Source organism: Sceloporus undulatus, chromosome 3 (assembly GCF_019175285.1).
Source record: "Sceloporus undulatus isolate JIND9_A2432 ecotype Alabama chromosome 3, SceUnd_v1.1, whole genome shotgun sequence".
Taxonomy (NCBI): Eukaryota; Metazoa; Chordata; class Lepidosauria; order Squamata; family Phrynosomatidae; genus Sceloporus; species Sceloporus undulatus.
Window position 1 is genome coordinate 4,043,915 of NC_056524.1, and position 19,221 is coordinate 4,063,135.

General features: G+C 46.9%; 1 protein-coding gene across 2 annotated transcripts in view; it reads left to right on the forward strand.

Annotated features, from left to right (window-relative positions):
• P4HA3 (prolyl 4-hydroxylase subunit alpha 3) overlaps nt 1–19,221 on the forward strand; it is a 47,756-nt gene that overhangs the window by 5,008 nt on the left and 23,527 nt on the right. The window contains exons 1-3 of one of the 2 annotated variants that reach the window (XM_042456372.1): nt 10,018–10,104; nt 15,369–15,511; nt 17,336–17,559. In XM_042456372.1, the coding sequence (XP_042312306.1) occupies nt 15,487–15,511; nt 17,336–17,559 (249 nt within the window). In that variant the 5' untranslated portion in view covers nt 10,018–10,104; nt 15,369–15,486. Of the gene's footprint in view, nt 1–10,017; nt 10,105–15,368; nt 15,512–17,335; nt 17,560–19,221 lie in introns of those variants that run through there. The other variant, XM_042456373.1, reaches the window with a different exon arrangement.

The following is a 19,221-nucleotide window of genomic DNA, read 5'->3' on the forward strand; positions in this document are numbered from 1 at the left end:
CCCGGAGTCAACAAGCCAGGGCTTGGAGAATTGACAAAAGAAATAGGAATTCCAAGTAGAAGCGCATGAGTGGCCTTGTTTAGAAGCCACAAACCATTTTGCTTGTGCCATTGTAATGGGACTTGAGCATCCACGGATTTGTTATCCACAGCGGATCCTTGAACCAATCCACAGAAATGCGAGGACCCCCGTATTTCTAAATAAATAAAAATAAAAATTTTATTTATTATCCGCCCTTCCATCGATCAGGGCGGTGAAACATAATAAAATCAAATACATAATAACACAGACCGTGTAACAGTACACATATAAAAAAAGTTATAAAACCCATCAGCCAACCATCTGTGCGACTAAAGAGGGAGGAAAGCCATTTGAGCTTCATCGGGGAATGCAGCTCGAAATAGGAAGGTTTCAAATCCTTCTAAACTGAGCTAAGGAGGTAGCCGAGCGGAGCTCTGGTGGCACGGTTCCAAAGGCGGGGCCAGGAAATGGAATACGTCCTCCTCGTTGTGGAGGTGAGTCTCTGCCCCTGAACCCTGATAATGCTGCCCAGAAGTTCTGAGAGGTGCGGGGCAGAATGTATGGGAGAGGCGGTCCTTCAGGTATCCTGGGCCCAAGCCATGTAGGGCTTTGTAGGTAATCACCAAACACCTTGTACTGAGCCCGGAAGCGGATAGGCAGCCAATGCAGGTCTTTAAGCACAGGTGTAATATGGGCTGGCCCGGAGGGTACCAGTGACCAGCCTGGCTGCCGTATTTTGTACCAGCGATGTAGCTTCCGGGTTATGGTACAAGGGTTTGCCCCATGTAGAGCGCATTGCAGAAGTCCAATCTAGAGGTTACCAGGAGTGGTACCACCGTTTATCAAGGTCCCTCTGGGCCAGTGTAGGGCGCAGCTGGCGAATAAGCCGAAGCTGTATAACAAGTGCTCTTGACCGTCGCATTCACCATTGAGATGTAAGAGTGAAGTGCGATAGTCAAGAAGCACCCCAGACTGGCGCACGGATCCGTTCACAGAAACGTGATCCTGTTCAGGTACAGGTGGAACCACCACCCATTCCTGGGCCAGGGTAACCTATCACCAATGTACCTCCGTTTTCTCTCTGGATTCAGACTGAGTCGGTTTTCCCTCATCCAGCCCATACTGTACTCCAGACAGGCCACGTAGAGAAGAGACGGCCATCCTCGGTCACTGCATCAGTCGGTAGACATAGAGAAGTACTATTGGTGTTGTCATCAGCGTACTGATAACCCGCGCCCCCATTGCCTCCGGATATGATCTCTCCCAGCGGCTTTACATGTAAATGTTAAATAGCATGGGAGACAGAATGGCTCCTTGAGGGACCCCCAGTATAAGGGCCCTCTTATCACGAGCACACGTCTCCCAGCTGCACCATCTGGAACCTCCCAGCGAGGGTAGGACCGGAAACCACTGGAGCGCGCAGTGCCCCCGATTCCCACCTCTACCAGGCGCTCCAGAAGGATACCATGGTCCTATGGTATCGAAAGCCGCTGAGATGTCCAAGAGCAACCAGCAGGGACATGCTTCCCCTGTCGAGCCCAGACGGAGTATCATCGACCAAGGCGACCCATGGCCGTCTCAACCCGTAACCCGACCGAAAGCCAGTTTGAAATGGGTCCAGATAAATCCGTTTCGTCCAAGATCGAGAGAGCTGGATGCAACCGCTCCTGATCACCTCCCCAGAAATGGCAGCAGCGAGACGGCCGATAATTACTATGTACCAGGGGGTCGAGGGGGCTTTTTTAATAGAGGTTTTACAAGGCCAATTTCAGATCAGTTGGAAATTGCCCTTCCTCAAAGATGTATAATAATCTGGCGTAACAGTGAAGTTACTGCCGGTCCCCCCGGAGCCGCTAGCCATGGAGGGACAGGATGATCCGAGAGAGCAGGTTGTCTTCCGAAAACTTCCAAGGATCTTGTCCACCATCATCGGTCCACCAACTCAAACTGATCCAGTTTAATAGAGTCCACGGAGGCTCTGGATTCCTCTACCCTAGGTTCTGCTCTAATGCTGGCGTTAAGACCTTCGCTTATCCGAGAGGTTTTATATCCGCGAAGAAGTTGTTAAATTGGTCGCAGCAGGCCTTAGAAGGTCAAGGATTCTGGTTCAGGCAGGGAGGGAGCTGAGTTAGCTCCCTAACTACCCTGACACAACTCGCGGCACGCGACATCTGCGACGCGACACGAGCCACCATAGAACGGTTCTTAGCTGCTCGTGTCGCCTCTCCATAGTCCTCCAACAGGTGGTCTAGGAGAGCTTGTCGGCTAAGCATAGGTGTTCCGCCAGCGGTGCTCTAGCCGTCGCAGGTCCCGCTTCACCTTCTCGCCCGGAGATCTTCCGTATACCAGGGCTTTGCGTTTGGAGGCGGGCCTGAGAGGGCGCTTGGGAGCGATACTGTGTTATAGCCCTGGAGAGACCGGTATTTCCAGATCCAGTCAGGGCATCAAACAATCGCCATCACTTCCAACCATGTGTCCCTCTAGGGCTTCCTGGAACCTTTGGGTTCCATCAGCCTTCGAGGGTGGACCATTCTAATAGGTCTGCCACCCCCGGGGGGGGGAATGCGTAGTAAGACCTTGATTTTTGCCTCCACGAGGAAATGATCCGTCCATGACAGGGGGGAAATATTAGTTATTTCCAACCACGGATTATCCGCATCTGAACAAAAGACCAAATCGAGTGTATTACCCGCCAAAATGCGTTGGACCCGAAAGCAGTCTGGGACAGGCCCATGGCCGCCCCCATGGTATCCATGAATTCCCCACGCCGCACCGGATGGAACATAGCTGGCCGTGAGGGAGATGTTGAAGTCGCCCAGGACAAGTAGCCTGGGTGTCTCCAGCATCAGCTCCGCGACCAGACTGTGTCAGCTCGTTAAGGGAGTCCGTTAGGCCGCACGGGGTGGCCGATACACCAACAGAATCCCTACTGTCCCTAGCCTTTAGGGTCAGGTAAATACACTCGATAAAGGAAGTCTGTTGGATGTGGTTCCTGGGTGAGAGACAAGATGTTCCTATGTATCAAGGCCACACACCCCCCGCCCACCTAACCTGGGCTGGTCCTTCACGCTAGAACCCAGCAGGTAAGGGCCTGTGCCCACACAGCATCCCCCTCAGGGGGGCCCAAGCCAGGTCTCTGGTAATGCAAGCCAGGTCGCAGTTAGTGTCCTCCATCAGATCATGGAGGATGTGGGACTTGTTGTTGATCGACCTGGCATTGCACAGGAGCAGCGACAGGGTTTGTGGCACGGTTGGAGTGACCCCAGGCCCTTTGGTTGGGAGGGGACAGGAAGGAGGATAAGTATGACGCATCGATCTCGATCCGCCTTCCCTTGTAACGCAAGTCCCCTTCTCCCACCGCCATACCTCCCCTGCCCCACACTACCTCAATGGGAGCTCTGCTCGTACCGATGTTATCTCTCTCCTCCCCCCGCCCGCCCTCCCCAGCCCGGCTCCCCCGATCCATAACCACCTCCTCCCCCCCTTCCCAGCAATTGAAAGAGCAGAGGTTAGCCACTTCAGGCATCCCCTGCCTAAGGCTGACATCCGCACAGCCTCTCTTGATCTAGCGCTGCCAAAAATGTGGAGTCCTGCAAACAGTCCCGGGGGCGTCCCCCTGGGGGCGGTACGCAGATGCGCACCTCCGACACCCCCAGAGAGAGCCGCCCGGCAGCAGCGTGGCCCCTGGCCCAAAGTCCGGCAGGAGAGGAGGGGTGGTGAAGGAGGAGTCCCAGCACGCTGGTTTTCAGCGTTCGTGCCACCGCTGCCAACGCAGGACACGCCCGCTCCACCTTCCCCCCCAGGTGTCCCCAGTCGGTCCTCCGGAAACTGCCTTGGAAGCCCGCTGTAAACACTCACAGGAGTCCTGCAAACAGTCGTGTGGCGTATAGGGTTTGTCCGTGGGTGACACCACCCTATACACTGTATTCTCACAATCACATCTATTTTTAAATTCCCATGACATTCCCAGCTTTGTTTCTGTAAAAACAAATATCTTCCAACTAACTCAGGCCCGATTTAAACAGGCCTTTGCACCGCCCCCAATCACGTGCTAGGGGTTGGCCGAGGACGCAGTCGTCCATACCGGCCTCACCCCTAACACGTAACAGGGGCGTCAAAATGGGCAGTGCCCATGTACACATGGGTGCCGTCATTTTGACGTAATGGCTTTGTTGCCATCCACAACGCAGCATGGCGTGGCCGTTATGTCTTGGTGCCAACTGAAGGCTGCTTGTGGCACCCTTTCAGGCAGCACCGAACAGGACCCCGGTTTGGAGCTCCTTCCGCCACGCGTATCGCTGGCAAGGCCTTAAACAGCCATGCCAGCAATACAGAAAGAAAGGGCCTAGTGGCCCCTTTCTCCCTTTCCAGGCCGGGGGAAGCGGCGCGTTGCTGCTTCCCTGAGGCCTGGAAAAGCGGTGGATTGGGCCTCTGGAGCTGCCGCTGTAGCCACTGAGGCCCTGATCCGTCTGGGAAAGGGGTGGGTGCAGGCCTCCCCAAAGGGGCGGTCTGTATCCCACCTCAGTTTACAGGGACAGCCCCCCAGTTAAATCCTCTGCTGTCCCTACTTTCTGGGCTGCTTTGAAAATGTCCCCGTTTTCTCTCTTCTCCTCCCACTTCCCCTTTGTTCTCATCTTTACTTCAGTTGCAGCAAACTGAGTTCAGTGTGAAAAAAGTAGTTTGCGCTCAAGTCAATGCAAGTTTATTCTGTATTAACCAACCAGGCTTTGCACAGTTTGCACTGGGCTATTCAGAGGGAGAGAGCATAAGTACTGTGAGACAGCGAGTCTTGGGCTTCTCAGTAGTAGCTCATTTGTATCTATCTTTTTCTTTCCTAACTCCGGAGTTTTTCACACTGGGGCTTGATTTTGGCATTTAAAGAACAGATTAAAGCATGTTTAAAGTATACCTGCCAAATGAAGTGCGAATGACGAGTAATCGCACGAATGATTATCACATGCCAATTGCACAAATAAAGTAATATTGGAAAGCATTATGGCTGAAATTCCAAAAGTGAAAAGATATGTGTTATGTTTCTTTGTGGACCTCTTTAATGGTGGTTTTGTGCGACCATCGTGTGAAATCGTGAGGTGTAATTACATGATTTTCCTGGTTTATTCATGGGATAAACCCCTGATCTCCTTTGTGTGATAAACTCATTTGTGCCGCCTTCTCTCCACCGGGTGTCGGGCAAATGGCATTGTGTGACATCTTTGGCACTGTGCCATAGGTCCGCCATCACGGATCTATGGATGGCTAGCTCCTGCACAGGAGTGCCCTTTTGGCTACTTTCCCAAAACATCCCTTCTCAATATTTATTGATATCCAAGTTTGACTAAGGTGAAAGAAGACTAGACCTGGGGTTAAAAACAGATTTCTCATAATCATCCAAACATCCAAATAGTGTTTACAATTGGAGTCGCAAAGGGAAAATGCAGGGGGGCTGAACATCTGTGGAGGGGAAATCTGAACATCTGCCTGGCTGGCATGGGTTTGGGAGAGGGAATCTTTGTATACTCTTGAATGCACTATTTTTCCTTGACGGAAGACGAATGTGCAATATCCAGCAGACTGACCCCCAAATCGATTCTGTCTTTGAACTCTCCAGCAGATGGCAGCACAGCCATGACTCTTTGGACCCCAAGGAGCCCTTGTCTGCAAAGCTGAAGGGTTTATTTGCATAGAAATTAATTCAAGGCGTCTTGATCAATAAAAAACCTCCTTCATCTGCAAGCACTAACCTCTTGTTATTTACTCCCCAGGAACACTGAGGACATGCAACAAGCACAGTGCAGAATCCATAGCATTGGGGAAGAACAGGGCCAGGGACTACCAGAGATCCTGAAGTTGGCTGCATGCAACTCGGGGTGTTCCTAGTGTGTGCCGATTTCCATCTGTAAATTGTGGATGACATCATTCAGCCTCTTCTTGGCTCTTTTTGGTGCAATGCTCTCTGGACCTTGGCCCACTCAAAACCTGCCAGGCTGCCTCAGTCTCCAGCTGGGAACAGTCACAAAGTATGGGACAACTTGCCAAGTGAGGAAACAGCCCTCTAAACTTTAAGCAATCCAACTTTAGAGCTTTTGCTTTCTGCCAGAAACTCCTCTCCTCAACCATTTCCCTCAGTCCAAGATCTGCGTCTTCCCAGTATGGTGTAAATCAGTTCTGAGTACCTCATTTTAAGAAGGATATAGACAAGTTGGAGCAAGCTGAGAGAAGGATGATAATTGGTATGGAGGACAAAACCTAGGAGGAAAGGTTGAGGGAGCTGAACATGTTCCACTTCAGTGAAGAGAAGACAGAGGGGTAACATGATAGACCCCTTCAATGGAGTTTTATCACACGGAGGAAAATTGGAAGTTCAAATGGGTTGTTATATACCATAAAAATCACACAATTACTATTAATCGCAATAAATTTTCACACACAGTGGTCATTCCGGAATAACCAGAGAAATCAGGCAATAAAGAGCAAAGATCATTCATGGGATTTTCTCCCATCAATGATTTGTTGCTATTTATGCTTGGTTATTCCCAGGTTAATGGTGCTTTAATTACTTTAATTTAGTTGCACCGCTGTGTGAAAAACTATTGCAATTGCATGATGTTTTTGTGGGATATCCCCAGGATTTGGTACTTAATCATGACATCGTGCGAAAATCTTAACCACAAATGCATGATTTTCACAGATAAATCCTGTTTACACTTCTAATTGTGTGAAAGCACCAGTATCTCAAGGCCTTTAGATGAAGAGTAGGCAGGCCTGTTTTTGGATCCCCAGAGGGTGAGAACCAGGTCTCATGGTTTGAAGTTAAAGGAGGGTAGGTTTGATTGAACATTGCAAGAAATGTCTTGACAGTAAAAAATGGTTCTGCCATGGAACCAACTGCCTAGAGAGAGCTGGTGGGGTCTCCTTCTCTGGCTCTCTTCAAAAAGAGCCTGGATAGCAACCAGCTGGGAGATGCTTTAGCTGGTGATCCTGAACTGAGCAGGGGGTTGAATTAATGCCCATAAATCCCCCTTCCAACTTTGTGATTGTATAAATATCTGCCAGCAGACTGCAATCATATTGAATACCGCTGTAGTGCAATGTATGAGAAACAATTAATGCACGTACCTGGACCTCATACACAATGGCCAATGAACAGAAACACTGTTGAGCAATGCACAATGCACATTACCACTTACGTTAGATGCATGTTGCACATCTGCTATGGTTATTCAAGTGGAATTCTTTTCCCACAAGCACCAGCTGGACACATCTAGAATCACAGAATCATAGAGTTGGAAGGAGCAAACCAACCCCATTCTGCCAGCAGGAATCACAATCTAAGCACTCCTATGACAGATGGCCATGCAGCTTCTGCTTAAAAAGCCAAAGAAGGAGACTCCACCAACTTCCAAGGCAGAGTCTTCCACTGTCCAATCGCTCTACTGTTAGGACATTCTTCCTAATGTTGAGTGGAATCTCTTTTCCTGTAGTTTACATCCATTGCTCCTTGTCCAGTTCTCGGACAACAGAAAATAACGTGCTGGCTGCTGCCTCTTCAGTATGACATTGCTTCAAATATTTAAACAGGGCTTTCATGTCCACCTCTTTAACCTCTCTTCTCCGGATGAACTATACCCACCTCCCTAAATCTCTCCTCATAGGGCTTGATGGTTTTCAGACCTTTCATCATTTTGGACCTCAGACACACACCTCCAGCTTGTCAACATCCTTTTCAAAACTGTGGTGCCCAGTATTCCACATTGCCCAATGAAGTCCTAATGCTTCCTTTTAATACTCAGATGATCACTTAGATTGAGACTGCAGACTGAAACACCAGAAATTTCTGGTAATAACCCCTGAAGAGGTCAATTGATACAAGGCCAAATTTTTAAGAAATAAAAGTTTTTCTAATCATCACACAGCATGTGGGACTTTATTTCCTTTTATTCTTCCTGTGAAACATGCTTTCCAGTTGTTTTTGTTTTTGTTCTCTTTATAGTCCTCAACAAGACTCTGATGAAAGTCTCTCCCCCTCTGTCAGGTTATTCTGGTGTGGACGAGGCACAGTTGGAATACTAGGGCGTTTGGAAAACGAGGGATGGCAACATGGCCAAGATTCTAGATTACCTTACTTAGTCCCTGTGCAGACCAGCACTTTGAGTTGACCTGGGGGTGGAGTCGGGTGTAGAATCATAGAATCATAGAGTTGGAAGAGACCGCAAGGGCCATCCAGTCCAACCCCCTGCCGTGCAGGAAATCACACTCAAAGCATCCCCGACAGATGGCCATCCAGCCTCGATAACTTAGTCCCTGTGCAGACCAGCACTTTGGGCTGGCCTAGGGGTGGAGTCGGGGTTGTAGCGTCTACATGATGCATGCCCGGCTCTGCCCCCAGGGCGCCGTGACCTACGTGACACATGGTGCATGGCGTCACAGCACTCTTCGGCAATGCGTCTGCACGACACAGCGCCAAAGGAGCACCTTCAAGCCACAGCACTGTGGCTATTGTGCCTCTTCTAGGGGACAAAATGGAGCCGCTTTTTGCAGCTCCTTTATGTGCCCTGGAAAGGTTGGATTGGGGCATGGTCCTGATCCAGCACACCTGAAGGTGGCTGCAGGTTTGCACAGCCCCTTAGTTAGTATGGTCTTCCTCTGAGGCTGATAGAGTGTGACTTAGAATCATAGAAATATTGGGCTGGTACATACTGGTGGGAAGTGGCGTGGCAATACTAGGGGTTGGGAGCATGCAGCAACCGCAGGCACCCGAGCCCTAGTACGGGAGGATGGCGCATCATGACACCCCTCTGTCCAACGGGGGGAGGGGGGGACGGCCATGCTGACACCGACGCCGCACAGTGTCCGGACGTCACTTCCAGGAAGTGCAGCATGGCGGTGCCATTTCCCCTTTATGGCACCACAAAAAAGAGCGGCTTAAGTGGCTTATTTTTGGCAGCATGCTGGTGCTGTGTGGTGCGGCTGCTGCAGCACACAACAAGCAGGAAAGGCAGGTGCACAGAGCTGCCTGTCTGTACCTCACCATGGAATCACTAGAGTTGGAAGATAACCACAAGAGCTATCCAGTCCAACCCACTGCCATGCAGGAACATGAATCAAAGCAATCTGGCAGATGGTCGTCCAGGCCTCCATTTAAAAGCCTCCAGATAAGGAGACACCACCACCCTCTGATGGAGCCATCGTCCGCTGTCAAACAGCTCTTACTGTCAGGAAGTTCTTACGAATGTTTAGGAAGAATCTCTTCTCCTCCTATAGCTTCATCCATTGCTCCATGTCCTGTCTCTGGAGCACAGAAAACAAGCTTGCTCCATATCAAAGTGAACACCCTTCACAATATTTAAGCAGGGCTGACTTGTCACCTTTTAATATTCTCTTCTCCTGGCTAAACATACACAGCTCCCCCAAGTTTTCCCTCAAAGGGCATGGTCACTTGCCCAAGGTCACCCAATGGCTGAGTGGGGATTTGAACCCTGGCCTCCAAAGTCATAGTCCAACACCTGAACTACACCACACTGCGTGTCACGCTACCTTTTAGAAATCACATTTTCTGCACTGGTGGGGAAGTTGCAAAGTACTGAGCAAAGAAGTCTGCCAGAGTTTAGCAAGTCAAGTGAGAAAAGAAATACATACAGCACAGCCTGGTGTCTCCCCTGCCTTACTTTTTTATCTCAGGCTGCCCCTTTCTCAGCTGTTTCCAATCTCAGCTCATTTCTCTTTCTGCCGGGAAGGTTTGGTCGGCTGGTTTTTCCCAGCCGTGGGCAAGATTCCAAAGGAGAAGCCAAGGGTGAGCTTCTACCGCTGACAAATAAAACCATTCCTTGGCTCCTGGTCTTTGGGAGGGCTTGGCCCTGAGAAGAGAGGAAGGAAGGACAAAGAGAGGGAGGAAAGTTTTCTCCAGAAGAGATGCAGTGGCCGGAGATGGCTTTGGTCCTGAGCATCTTGCCATGGGCGCATGCAGACATACCTACACCTCCATCGCTGGAGCATCTCCTCCAGGCCCGGGAGATAGAAGGGAACCCTGCAGAATTTGCACACTTACCTGGAAGAGGAGACCAAGCGGCTCAATGATCTCCGGAGGTAAGCGTGGAAGCTTAGAAATAATGCATGAAAAATAACATCATTCAATATGGCAATCGCTTTTTGTAGGGGGTGAGTATGCAACCCAAAGTCAGCCTGAAAAGGCATGCGACAAGTAAGAGTTGAGTCAGCGTACCAGTCAGCCCTCTGCATCCATGGATTTTTTTTAATCCATGGATTCATGCATCCACAGTTTGAAAATATTTTTAAAAAGTACACATTCCAAAAAGCAAATCTGGATTTAGTGGTTTTATACAAGGGACACCATTTTATTACAGCGTTGTATTAACAGGACGTGAACATCGTTTGTTATTCATGGAGTCCTGGAACCAAACTCCAAGTGCCCACTGTATTTGGGTAACAGATTGTGGTTTCTCATTACTTCCCAAATGTTACTTTTAAAAGCATTTGAGAGACAAGAATTTTTCAAGTTCTACTACAACTCTCAAATACTATTTTGGAGGTTTCTTAGAGGCAGTTTGCAGCATTTTCCCCAAGTCCTAGGGTCCCATTGTAAGAGTTTGATACCACTTTAACTGTCAAGGCGCCACTGCATGGAACCCTAGGATTGTAGTTTTCTAGGTATCCAGAATTGTCTGCCAGAGAGCTCTAGTGTTGTAATCCAGGGAGTGGACTAGACTGCTATTGCTGAGGATCTCAAGTACCTCACAAAAACCCACCTTATATACGTACTATAAGTCGACCTCATGTATAGGTCGAGGTCAAGTTTGGGGCCAAAATATGGATTTTACCATGATGTGTGGATAGGTCAAAGGTAAAACTTGGAGGCTCCTTCAGTGTGTGTGATATGGCAAGACGACTCTCATTGAGGCTTCTGCTCAGCGTTTCAACTTGGTTTCACCCTTCACTCCCCAGACAGCTGCAGCCTGGAGGAAGAGGGACTCTGGGTTTTTAGCAGCAATCCCAGGACTCTTTCTGCTTGGCTCAAAAATAAACTCTTCTTCACTGCATAGGAACATGTGAAAGCGCTAGCAGATCACATTACCATACTGACTCATAAATAAGTCTACCTGGAATTTTGGGGTCAATTTTTTGCAAAATGTTGGGCAATATAATATATTGAGGGGAAAGGCAGAATATAAGTAAATCAGCATCAGCATCTGCTTTGGTCAGGCGCTGCCTGGAATAATACTGTGTCCAGTTTTGGGCACCACAATTAAAAAAGGATGTTGAGAAACGGAGTGTGTGCAAAGGATACTACTAAAATGGTGAAGGGTCTGGAAACCGTGCCTTATGAAGAAAGACTTAGGGAGCTGGGATGTTTAGCCTGGAAAAAGAGCAGTTAGAGGTGATGATGAGTCCTGTTTAAATATTGAAGGCATGTCATATTGAAGATGGAGAAAGCTGTTTTCTGCTGCTGCAGAGAACAGGACCCGTAACAATGGATGCAAGCACAGGGGGAAAATCCAGCTCAACATTAGGAGGAACTTCCTGAGAGTAAGGAGTGTTGACAGTGGAACACTTTCCCTCGGAGTCCTCCTTAGAGGTCTTTAAGCAGAGGCTTGATGGCCACTGTAGGGATGTTTGACTGGAGAGTTCCTGCATGACAGGGGGTTGGACTGGATAGCCCTTGGGGTCTCTTCCAACTCTAGGATTCTATGATCATCATCATCTACCAAGGATGGAGCTTGATACTTGAAGTAGAATCAAATTGCAATAACTCTTTAGTGCCAAGTCAAATATTTACTACAGTTACACATTGTGCCCACCCTATATGAAAGAACCAGGGTCATCAATGAGACCGCATGCATCCTTTAACATAATGCACCTTACATCCTCTTGGAGGCAAGATCTTCCCATTCCATGTCTGCAGGGATGTGGCTGACCCACAGCAGTGGGAGGAGTAGCCCTGTAACCTGTTTCTTATATGACAACTCCCCTTTGCAGCCTTCAGTACTACTTCAGTCACTAGGTGGCAGACTTCCTTAACCAGCGCATAGGAATGTGGTGACTTCCAGAGTATCCACTACATTCCTATGCCACGGTTAAGGAAGTCTGCCACCTTGTACTGAAGATCGCTGAAGGCTGCAAGCAGAAGGCATTCACAGTGAGTAGGGAGGAACAAGTAATACTCAAGTGTACATACATGGGTCCTTGAATATAGAGTCAGATTTCTGCAGTGTAGGTTTCATAGTCCTAGCTCTATAGCTCTGATAAACAGAGAAGCACACATTTTTCTCTTGTATAGATATACAAAGTGGATTGAAAGCATGACTTAAAGTCAGATGGCTTCACAAGTATAGCTTTGTGCAAGACCTGCAGGGCAGCTAGGTTTTTTAAAATAAAATTGGGGATGGTGGGAGCTGTAGTCCAATATAACGGATAGTACCGAGTTGGAGAAAAGCAGATTAGAGGAATCTCTCCATCCGATTGAACCAACAAGGTTTTGAAGAGATGACCCAGGGAAACAGGGGTCGAGAGAGTCGTTGTAGGATTTCCAGGAGGGAAACAGGACAGGGCTCCAGTATCTTTAATGACTGTGCAGAAGTGGAAATTTCAACAGGTGAGAACAACATTTGTTGAAATTCCCTTCTTCTTAAGGGCTTACCATGCTGGTTTCAGGAGATTAGGGCCCCCCCAGAATCAACTCTTCTCCACAACTTCTTTCTGGATTGTGAAGTGGAAGGGAAGTTTGCAATTGAAACACAGCTCTGGCTAATAATTTGCCTCCCTTTTGTGGTGAATTTATTGCCTGCGTCAGATATAATGCAACCACAAGCTGCTTTTGAAATGGGAATGAATATGAATGGCCTCGACACCGTAAAAACAACCCCACACCAGCCTGTTGCACATGGCCAGATAGAACTGTGCTTTTGGATATGAAAATAAATTTGTGTTGTATGTATCTGATCTTCCATTCTGAAGAAAGTTACTAGGTAATGCTGGAACAGACATATGCAGGCATTTTTGGGGGGGTTAAGATTAAACACACTGAACAACTCTGTTTTTAACATTGTAAAAATGTCAATCACAATCAACCCACACATTTTACTGTGCAAAACCTAGATATCTGTTGGCACCAACATGGAATTCACTTAGATAATTCACCAGCGTCAATGGATGTATTCTGCTGATAGCAGCACAGCTGAGTTACATAAACGGCAAGTTCATCTGTGCCTTGTCTTTGCAAGGTGCATGTGTGTGTTGTGACTGTGCATCCTATGCTTTCCTAGTGCATTTACCACGTAGGCAATGGCACCCCAGCACTGATGCTTGTTGCAAAGGTTGCTATTTTGCATGGAGATTGCATTGTGCTCCTGTGGCGCATGCCCACATGTGGGTATTATACAACGCTATGGGATGAGAACTAGCATGGTGTGGCGGTTTGAATGTGGACTATGACTCTGGAGACCAGGTTCAAATCCCCATTTGGCCATGGTCAGGGGTGAGCTTGGGCAAGTCATACCTTCTCACCCCTCAGAGGGGAGGCAAGGTCAATCCCTCTCTGAACAAATCTCTCCAAGAAAACTCATAACAGGTCCACCTTAGGATCACCATAAGTCAGAAAGGATGTCCAAGGCACACAGCAAGAACAACAAGTGAGCTAGTATATATCTTCAGGAGAGGGCTTCTCTCAATCCTATTACTGTCACAACATGCTTGGTGAAGACACAAAACAGTGTCTTCTCGGTGGGTGCACCAGACAGGGGTATTCCTTGCCATGGCAAGTTTCGGTGGCTGCCTCTCTGATCTCTTTCCACTACCAAGCAAAGATCTTTTTATTTAGGCAGGACTTTGGTATGAATTGCATGTGCAGATAGGCATTAATGGCCACGCGGCGCTTTCTCTCTAATTTTGTGCTTTGAATGTGTTAAACTGCTTTAACTTGTGTTTTTTTAATGTTACGTTGAGTTTTTAATACTATTTTTGTATGTTGTTGTGTTGCTGCTGCTGTGTGCCTCAAGTCATTCCTCCAGCTTATGGCAACCTAAGAGCACGCCATCACAGCTTTTCTTGGCAAATCTCTTCAGAGGGGTTTACCATTGCCACCCCTTGAGATTGAGAAGAGTATTTTTATTTATTTTATTTATTTTTATGCGCTCTCTCCCAAAAAGAGGGGCCCAAGGCAACCACAATATAAAAGCACTTAAAACAATTTTTTAAAAATGAAAAAAATCTCATTAAAGCATAACAAAGTTAATTTAAGACATAGAAAAGTTAAGAACATAATCAAAAATCTAAAACACACTCAAACTGCCCCCCCCCCAAATAAACCAGGCTTGCATGATTTTAAAAAGTCTGCCTGCATAGGAATGTTTTGGTTTTCTGGGCCAGCCGACCTGCCATGGAAGGCTGCCAGAGGGCAGGAGCAGCCACCAAGAAGGCTTTCTTCTCTGGCCCCACCAAGCAAGCCTGTGATGTTGGGAAACCAAGAGAAGCCTTCTCCTGAGTTCTCCTGATCTTAGGGCTCTAGCTGGTTCATATGGAGAGATACAGTTTCTTAAATAGCCTGGCCCTAAACCATGTAGAGTTTTATAGGTCATGACCAGCACTTTGAAATGTGCTTGGAAACAAACTGGTAGCCAGTGAAGTGTTTCAATATTGGAGTTATATGCTCCCTATAACTGGCCCCGGTCAGCATTCTGGCTGCAGCGTTGTGCACACACTGAAGTTTCCAAACAATTTCCAAAGACAGCCCCACGTAGAGTCCATTACAGTAGTCCAAATGGGATGTAACCAAGGCATAGCTAGATCTGACGTCTCAAGGAATGGGCACAGCTGGTGCATTAGTTTTAATTGTGCAAATGTACTCAAGGCCACTGCTGAGACCTGGGCATCCAGACTCAGAGTAGAGTCCAGGAGCACACCAAAGCTGCAAGCCTGAGATTTCAGGGGGAGTGTAACCCCATCCAGCACGGTCTGAATACCTATTCCCTGATTTGCCTTACAAATGACCAGGAGCACCTCTGTCTTGTCTGGATTAAGTTTCAGTTTGTTTGTGCTCACCATTGACAGCAGACATGTGCAAGGTTAACCAGTGGGTTTCCATGGCTGAGCCAGGAATCAAACTCTGGTCTCTAGAGTCATAGTCCAGCACACAGACCACTACATCACATTAACATCTGAAAAAGAAGCCAGGATTTGAACCCTGGTCTCCAGAGTCATAGCCCAATGATCAAACCACTGTACCGCATTGACTCATGCATGATTCCCATTCCTGTACTAAATAACATTGGCCACTACCAAACAAACAAACAGACAAATAAATTTTCTTTCCCACACCCATCACTTCTATTTTACAGATTCTATGAGAAGATCCAGGACCTGCACCAAGGGGTGGGCACAACAGCGGGCAACCCTTTGTTGGCATATGCCCTGATCAAGAGGTTACAATCTGACTGGTTGAATGTGGTCTACAGCATGGAGGCAAATGAGAACAGCCAAGGTAATGGCAAGAGACCACTTTTCATTTGGTGGGACATGACAACAATGTTCTTGTGGGGGCTGTAAGAACATTAGATTGAACCAAAGGGTGACCAGATTCATTCTTTCCCATGGTGGCCCACCCAGATTTCTCAGGAGGACCCAAACAGGCCATGAATGCAAGAGGCAGAATGCACTCCACAGAAAGAATGCACACCACATCCTTCTTTTCCAGGACATGTCCTACATTTTAGCCTTCTGTCCAGGAGGAATTCCAAAATATCTTCCATTTGGAGCATGACTAAGAAGAAGCATGGATTTATATTTCCCTTAGTGCTTCTAGCTTTTATTTTGTAACATCCCACATTTCCTTCTTAAATGTCCTACATTTTACAATGCTTTGTCTTCCTTTGTGGTTCTGATTTCTGGTCACGCTGCCCATGGGGTTTGTGTTGCACAACCTGTGGAGGTTGGAGAAAAGTTGTGTTCATACTGGAATGCAAAATGACTTTAACAGATTGGAGAGGTGGGCCAAAATTGAGCTGGGCCCAGCACTATTCAACATCTTTATCAATGAGTTGGATGACGGAATGGAATAAGGGGCATGCTTATGAAATTTGCAGATGACACCAAATTAGGAAGAATAGCTAAAGCCCCAGAGGATAGGATCAAAATTCAAAATGACCTTAATAGATTAGAAAGCTGGATCAAAGCTAACAAAATGATTTCCAACATGGAGAAATGTAAGGTACTGCACTTAGGGCGGAAAAATAAAATGCACAGATATAGAATGGGGGACACCTGGCTTAACAAGGCTATATATGAAAGAGATCTAGAAGTCCTAGTAGACCACTAGTTGAACATGAGTCAACAGTGTGATGTGGCAGCTAAAATAGCTAATGTGATTCTAGGCTGCATTAATAGAAGTATAGTGTCTAGATCAAACTAAGTAATAGTGCCACTCTATTCTGCTTTGGTCAGGCCTCACCTGGAATAATCCTGTGCCCAGTTCTGGGCACCACAATTCAAAAAGGATGTTGAAAACTGGAGCATGTCCAGAAGAGGGTGACCAAAATGGTAAAGGGTCAGGAAACCACCAAGCTCTATGAGGAGAGATTTAGGAAGCTGGATATTTTTTAATCTGGAGAAGAGAGTTAAGTGGTGATATGATAACCTTGTTTAAGTATTTGAAGTGGTGTCATACTGAGGATCAAGCAAACTTGTTTTCTGCTGCTACAGAGAACAGGACACAGAGCAATGGATTCAAATTACAGGTAAAGGGGTTCCACCTCAGTGTTAGGAAGAACACCCTCATGGTAAGAGCTATTCAGTATTGGAAGACATTGCCTCAGATGGTGATGGAGGTTTTCCAAAAGAGGTTGGATGGCCATCTGTCACAGAGAGAGCTTTGGCTGTGTCTTCCTGCTTGCCAGAATGGGGTTAGATTGGATGATCCTTGGGGTCTTTTTCAACTCTATGATTCTGTGATTAAATTGAAGTCAGACAAGAAATCCAACTTGTCAATATCCTTCTTGAAATGTAGTCACCAGAACTGGACACAGTATTTCAGGTGAGACCCGACCAAACCTGAATTGAGTGGTACTATTACTTCCCCCAATATAGATGCTACACTCCCATTGATGCAGCTAGGATCATATTGGCTATTTTAGCTGCTGCATTCCAATGCAGACGATGAATTCTAGGAGGAGCTGCCAAGAAGGCCCTCTCCTGTGTCCTCTGTGATGGTGATGGGACTGAAAGAACACCCTTCTCTGAAGATTTTAAAACTCAGGCAGGCTCATATAGGGACACATTTCACATTTATCCATCATGGATGGCTTTTCAGCACTAAAGAAAGGCTACCAGAGACTGGAGGGAAGCCTACCTGCCTTTGAAGACCTGGAAGGAGCAGCCCGGGCCGTGATGCGGTTACAAGACGTCTACTCTTTGAACGTCAAGGAACTGGCCAAAGGAAGGTTTCGGAGGAACAGCAACATCCCCCTTCCAGACATATACAGCCCTGGGCAGGACTTCTCCTTGTCGGCTGACGACTGCTTCCAGATTGGAAAGGTGAGCAGGGAAACCAGGTTACCTAGAAAAGGACTAAGTTTGGGGTGAGTAGACTTGCCAGTTTTCAAGGACAAGTCTTTCTTCTCCATTCCTCAAAGTGAGGAGAGGAATCTCAGGGGGAGAGCATTGTCTTGAAAATAACATACACATTTGCATTGTTGTGTGCCTTCAAGTTATTCCAACTTTTGACAACCCTAAGGTGAACTCAGGAGACCAGTGTAGTAGAATTCAAAGATATAGCCATGTTAGTCTGCAGAATCAGTATATCAAGAGATCTTGTAGCACCTTTGAATTAGTCTCAAAGATGCTACAAGATCTCTCTATGTACTAGGAGACCAGTGTGGTGTAGTGGTTTGACCATTCAACTAGGACTTTGGGGACCAGGGTTCAAATCATGACCCGGCAATGTGAATCCACTGGGTGAACTTGTCATACTCTTTCAGCCTCAGAAGATGGCCATGGAAAACTCCCTCTAGAAACATGGCAAGAAAACTCCATGGTAAGATAGCCATAAGTTGGAAATGAATTGAAGGCCCACAAAAACAACAAGGTGAACCTGTCATGGGTTTTTCTTGGCAAGATTTCTTCAGAGATGGTTCTGCTATTAACATCCTCTGGAGCTGAGAGACTGTGACTTACCTAAGGCCACCCAGTGTGTTTCCATGCATGAGTAGGGATTCAAATCCTGGTCTCCCAGGTCCTAGTCCATCACTCATACCACTACATATACTACATTATCTGGTGTATTCTTGTCCCCAAAAGCCAGTATGGAGTAATGGTTTGACAGTTAGACCACGACTCTAGAGACCAGGGTTCGAATCCCCGCTCGACCATGGTGATCCACAGTACAAACAATGCCCTCTCAGTCTCAGAGGAAGGCAAAAGCAAAGCCCCATCTGAACAAATCTTGCAAAGAGAACCCCATGGCAAGTTCACTTTAGAACAGCACTTTGAAACATTACATTTCCCCCCATACTTTTTCCATTCATATGTTTACCAGATTTTCCCTGCCCCCTTCCAGCATTTTCTCTGGAGGGGTTCTCTAAACTGCAGTCCAAAAAATCCCCCTTTTTCCAGACTCTGGAATAAACTTAACTTTGTACAGCAAATAGGCATCCAAATCCTATTGTTAATCCCAAACAGAGTCAAACCAATGAATCAATAAGAGTTCCTTATGGTGGTGACTCATCCTTCTGCAATTAATTCTAATTTAGGACTAACTAGCCAGAATTCACACCAGTATTGAATCCAGACCAATTAAAAACACCAGAAAATCCCAGATTTTGTTCCAGTCCTTTCCATTTTTATTTCCGAGATCAATGTACATTTTGTTTATCCCAAAATATTTTCTGTCAGCTCCTGGTACGATCAGAGACTTTTCATACCAGTTCACCATCTTGGATTATTTTAACCCCGTATAAAACCAAAATCTTGGACTTTCCAATCAATCTGGGTGAGTTCTGGGTCATTTATATCTGACTCCAGAGTAACAGATGCCCATCTGGATGTCAGAAAACATATCCAGGTGTAGCTGTGTTGGCCATATCACAAAGTACAGTATCATCCAAAATCCACAAAACAATTATAGCTTTATCGGACCAACCAAAATGCACATTATACATATTGCAAGCTTTCGAGCTGGCTTCTTCATCAGGCAAAGAT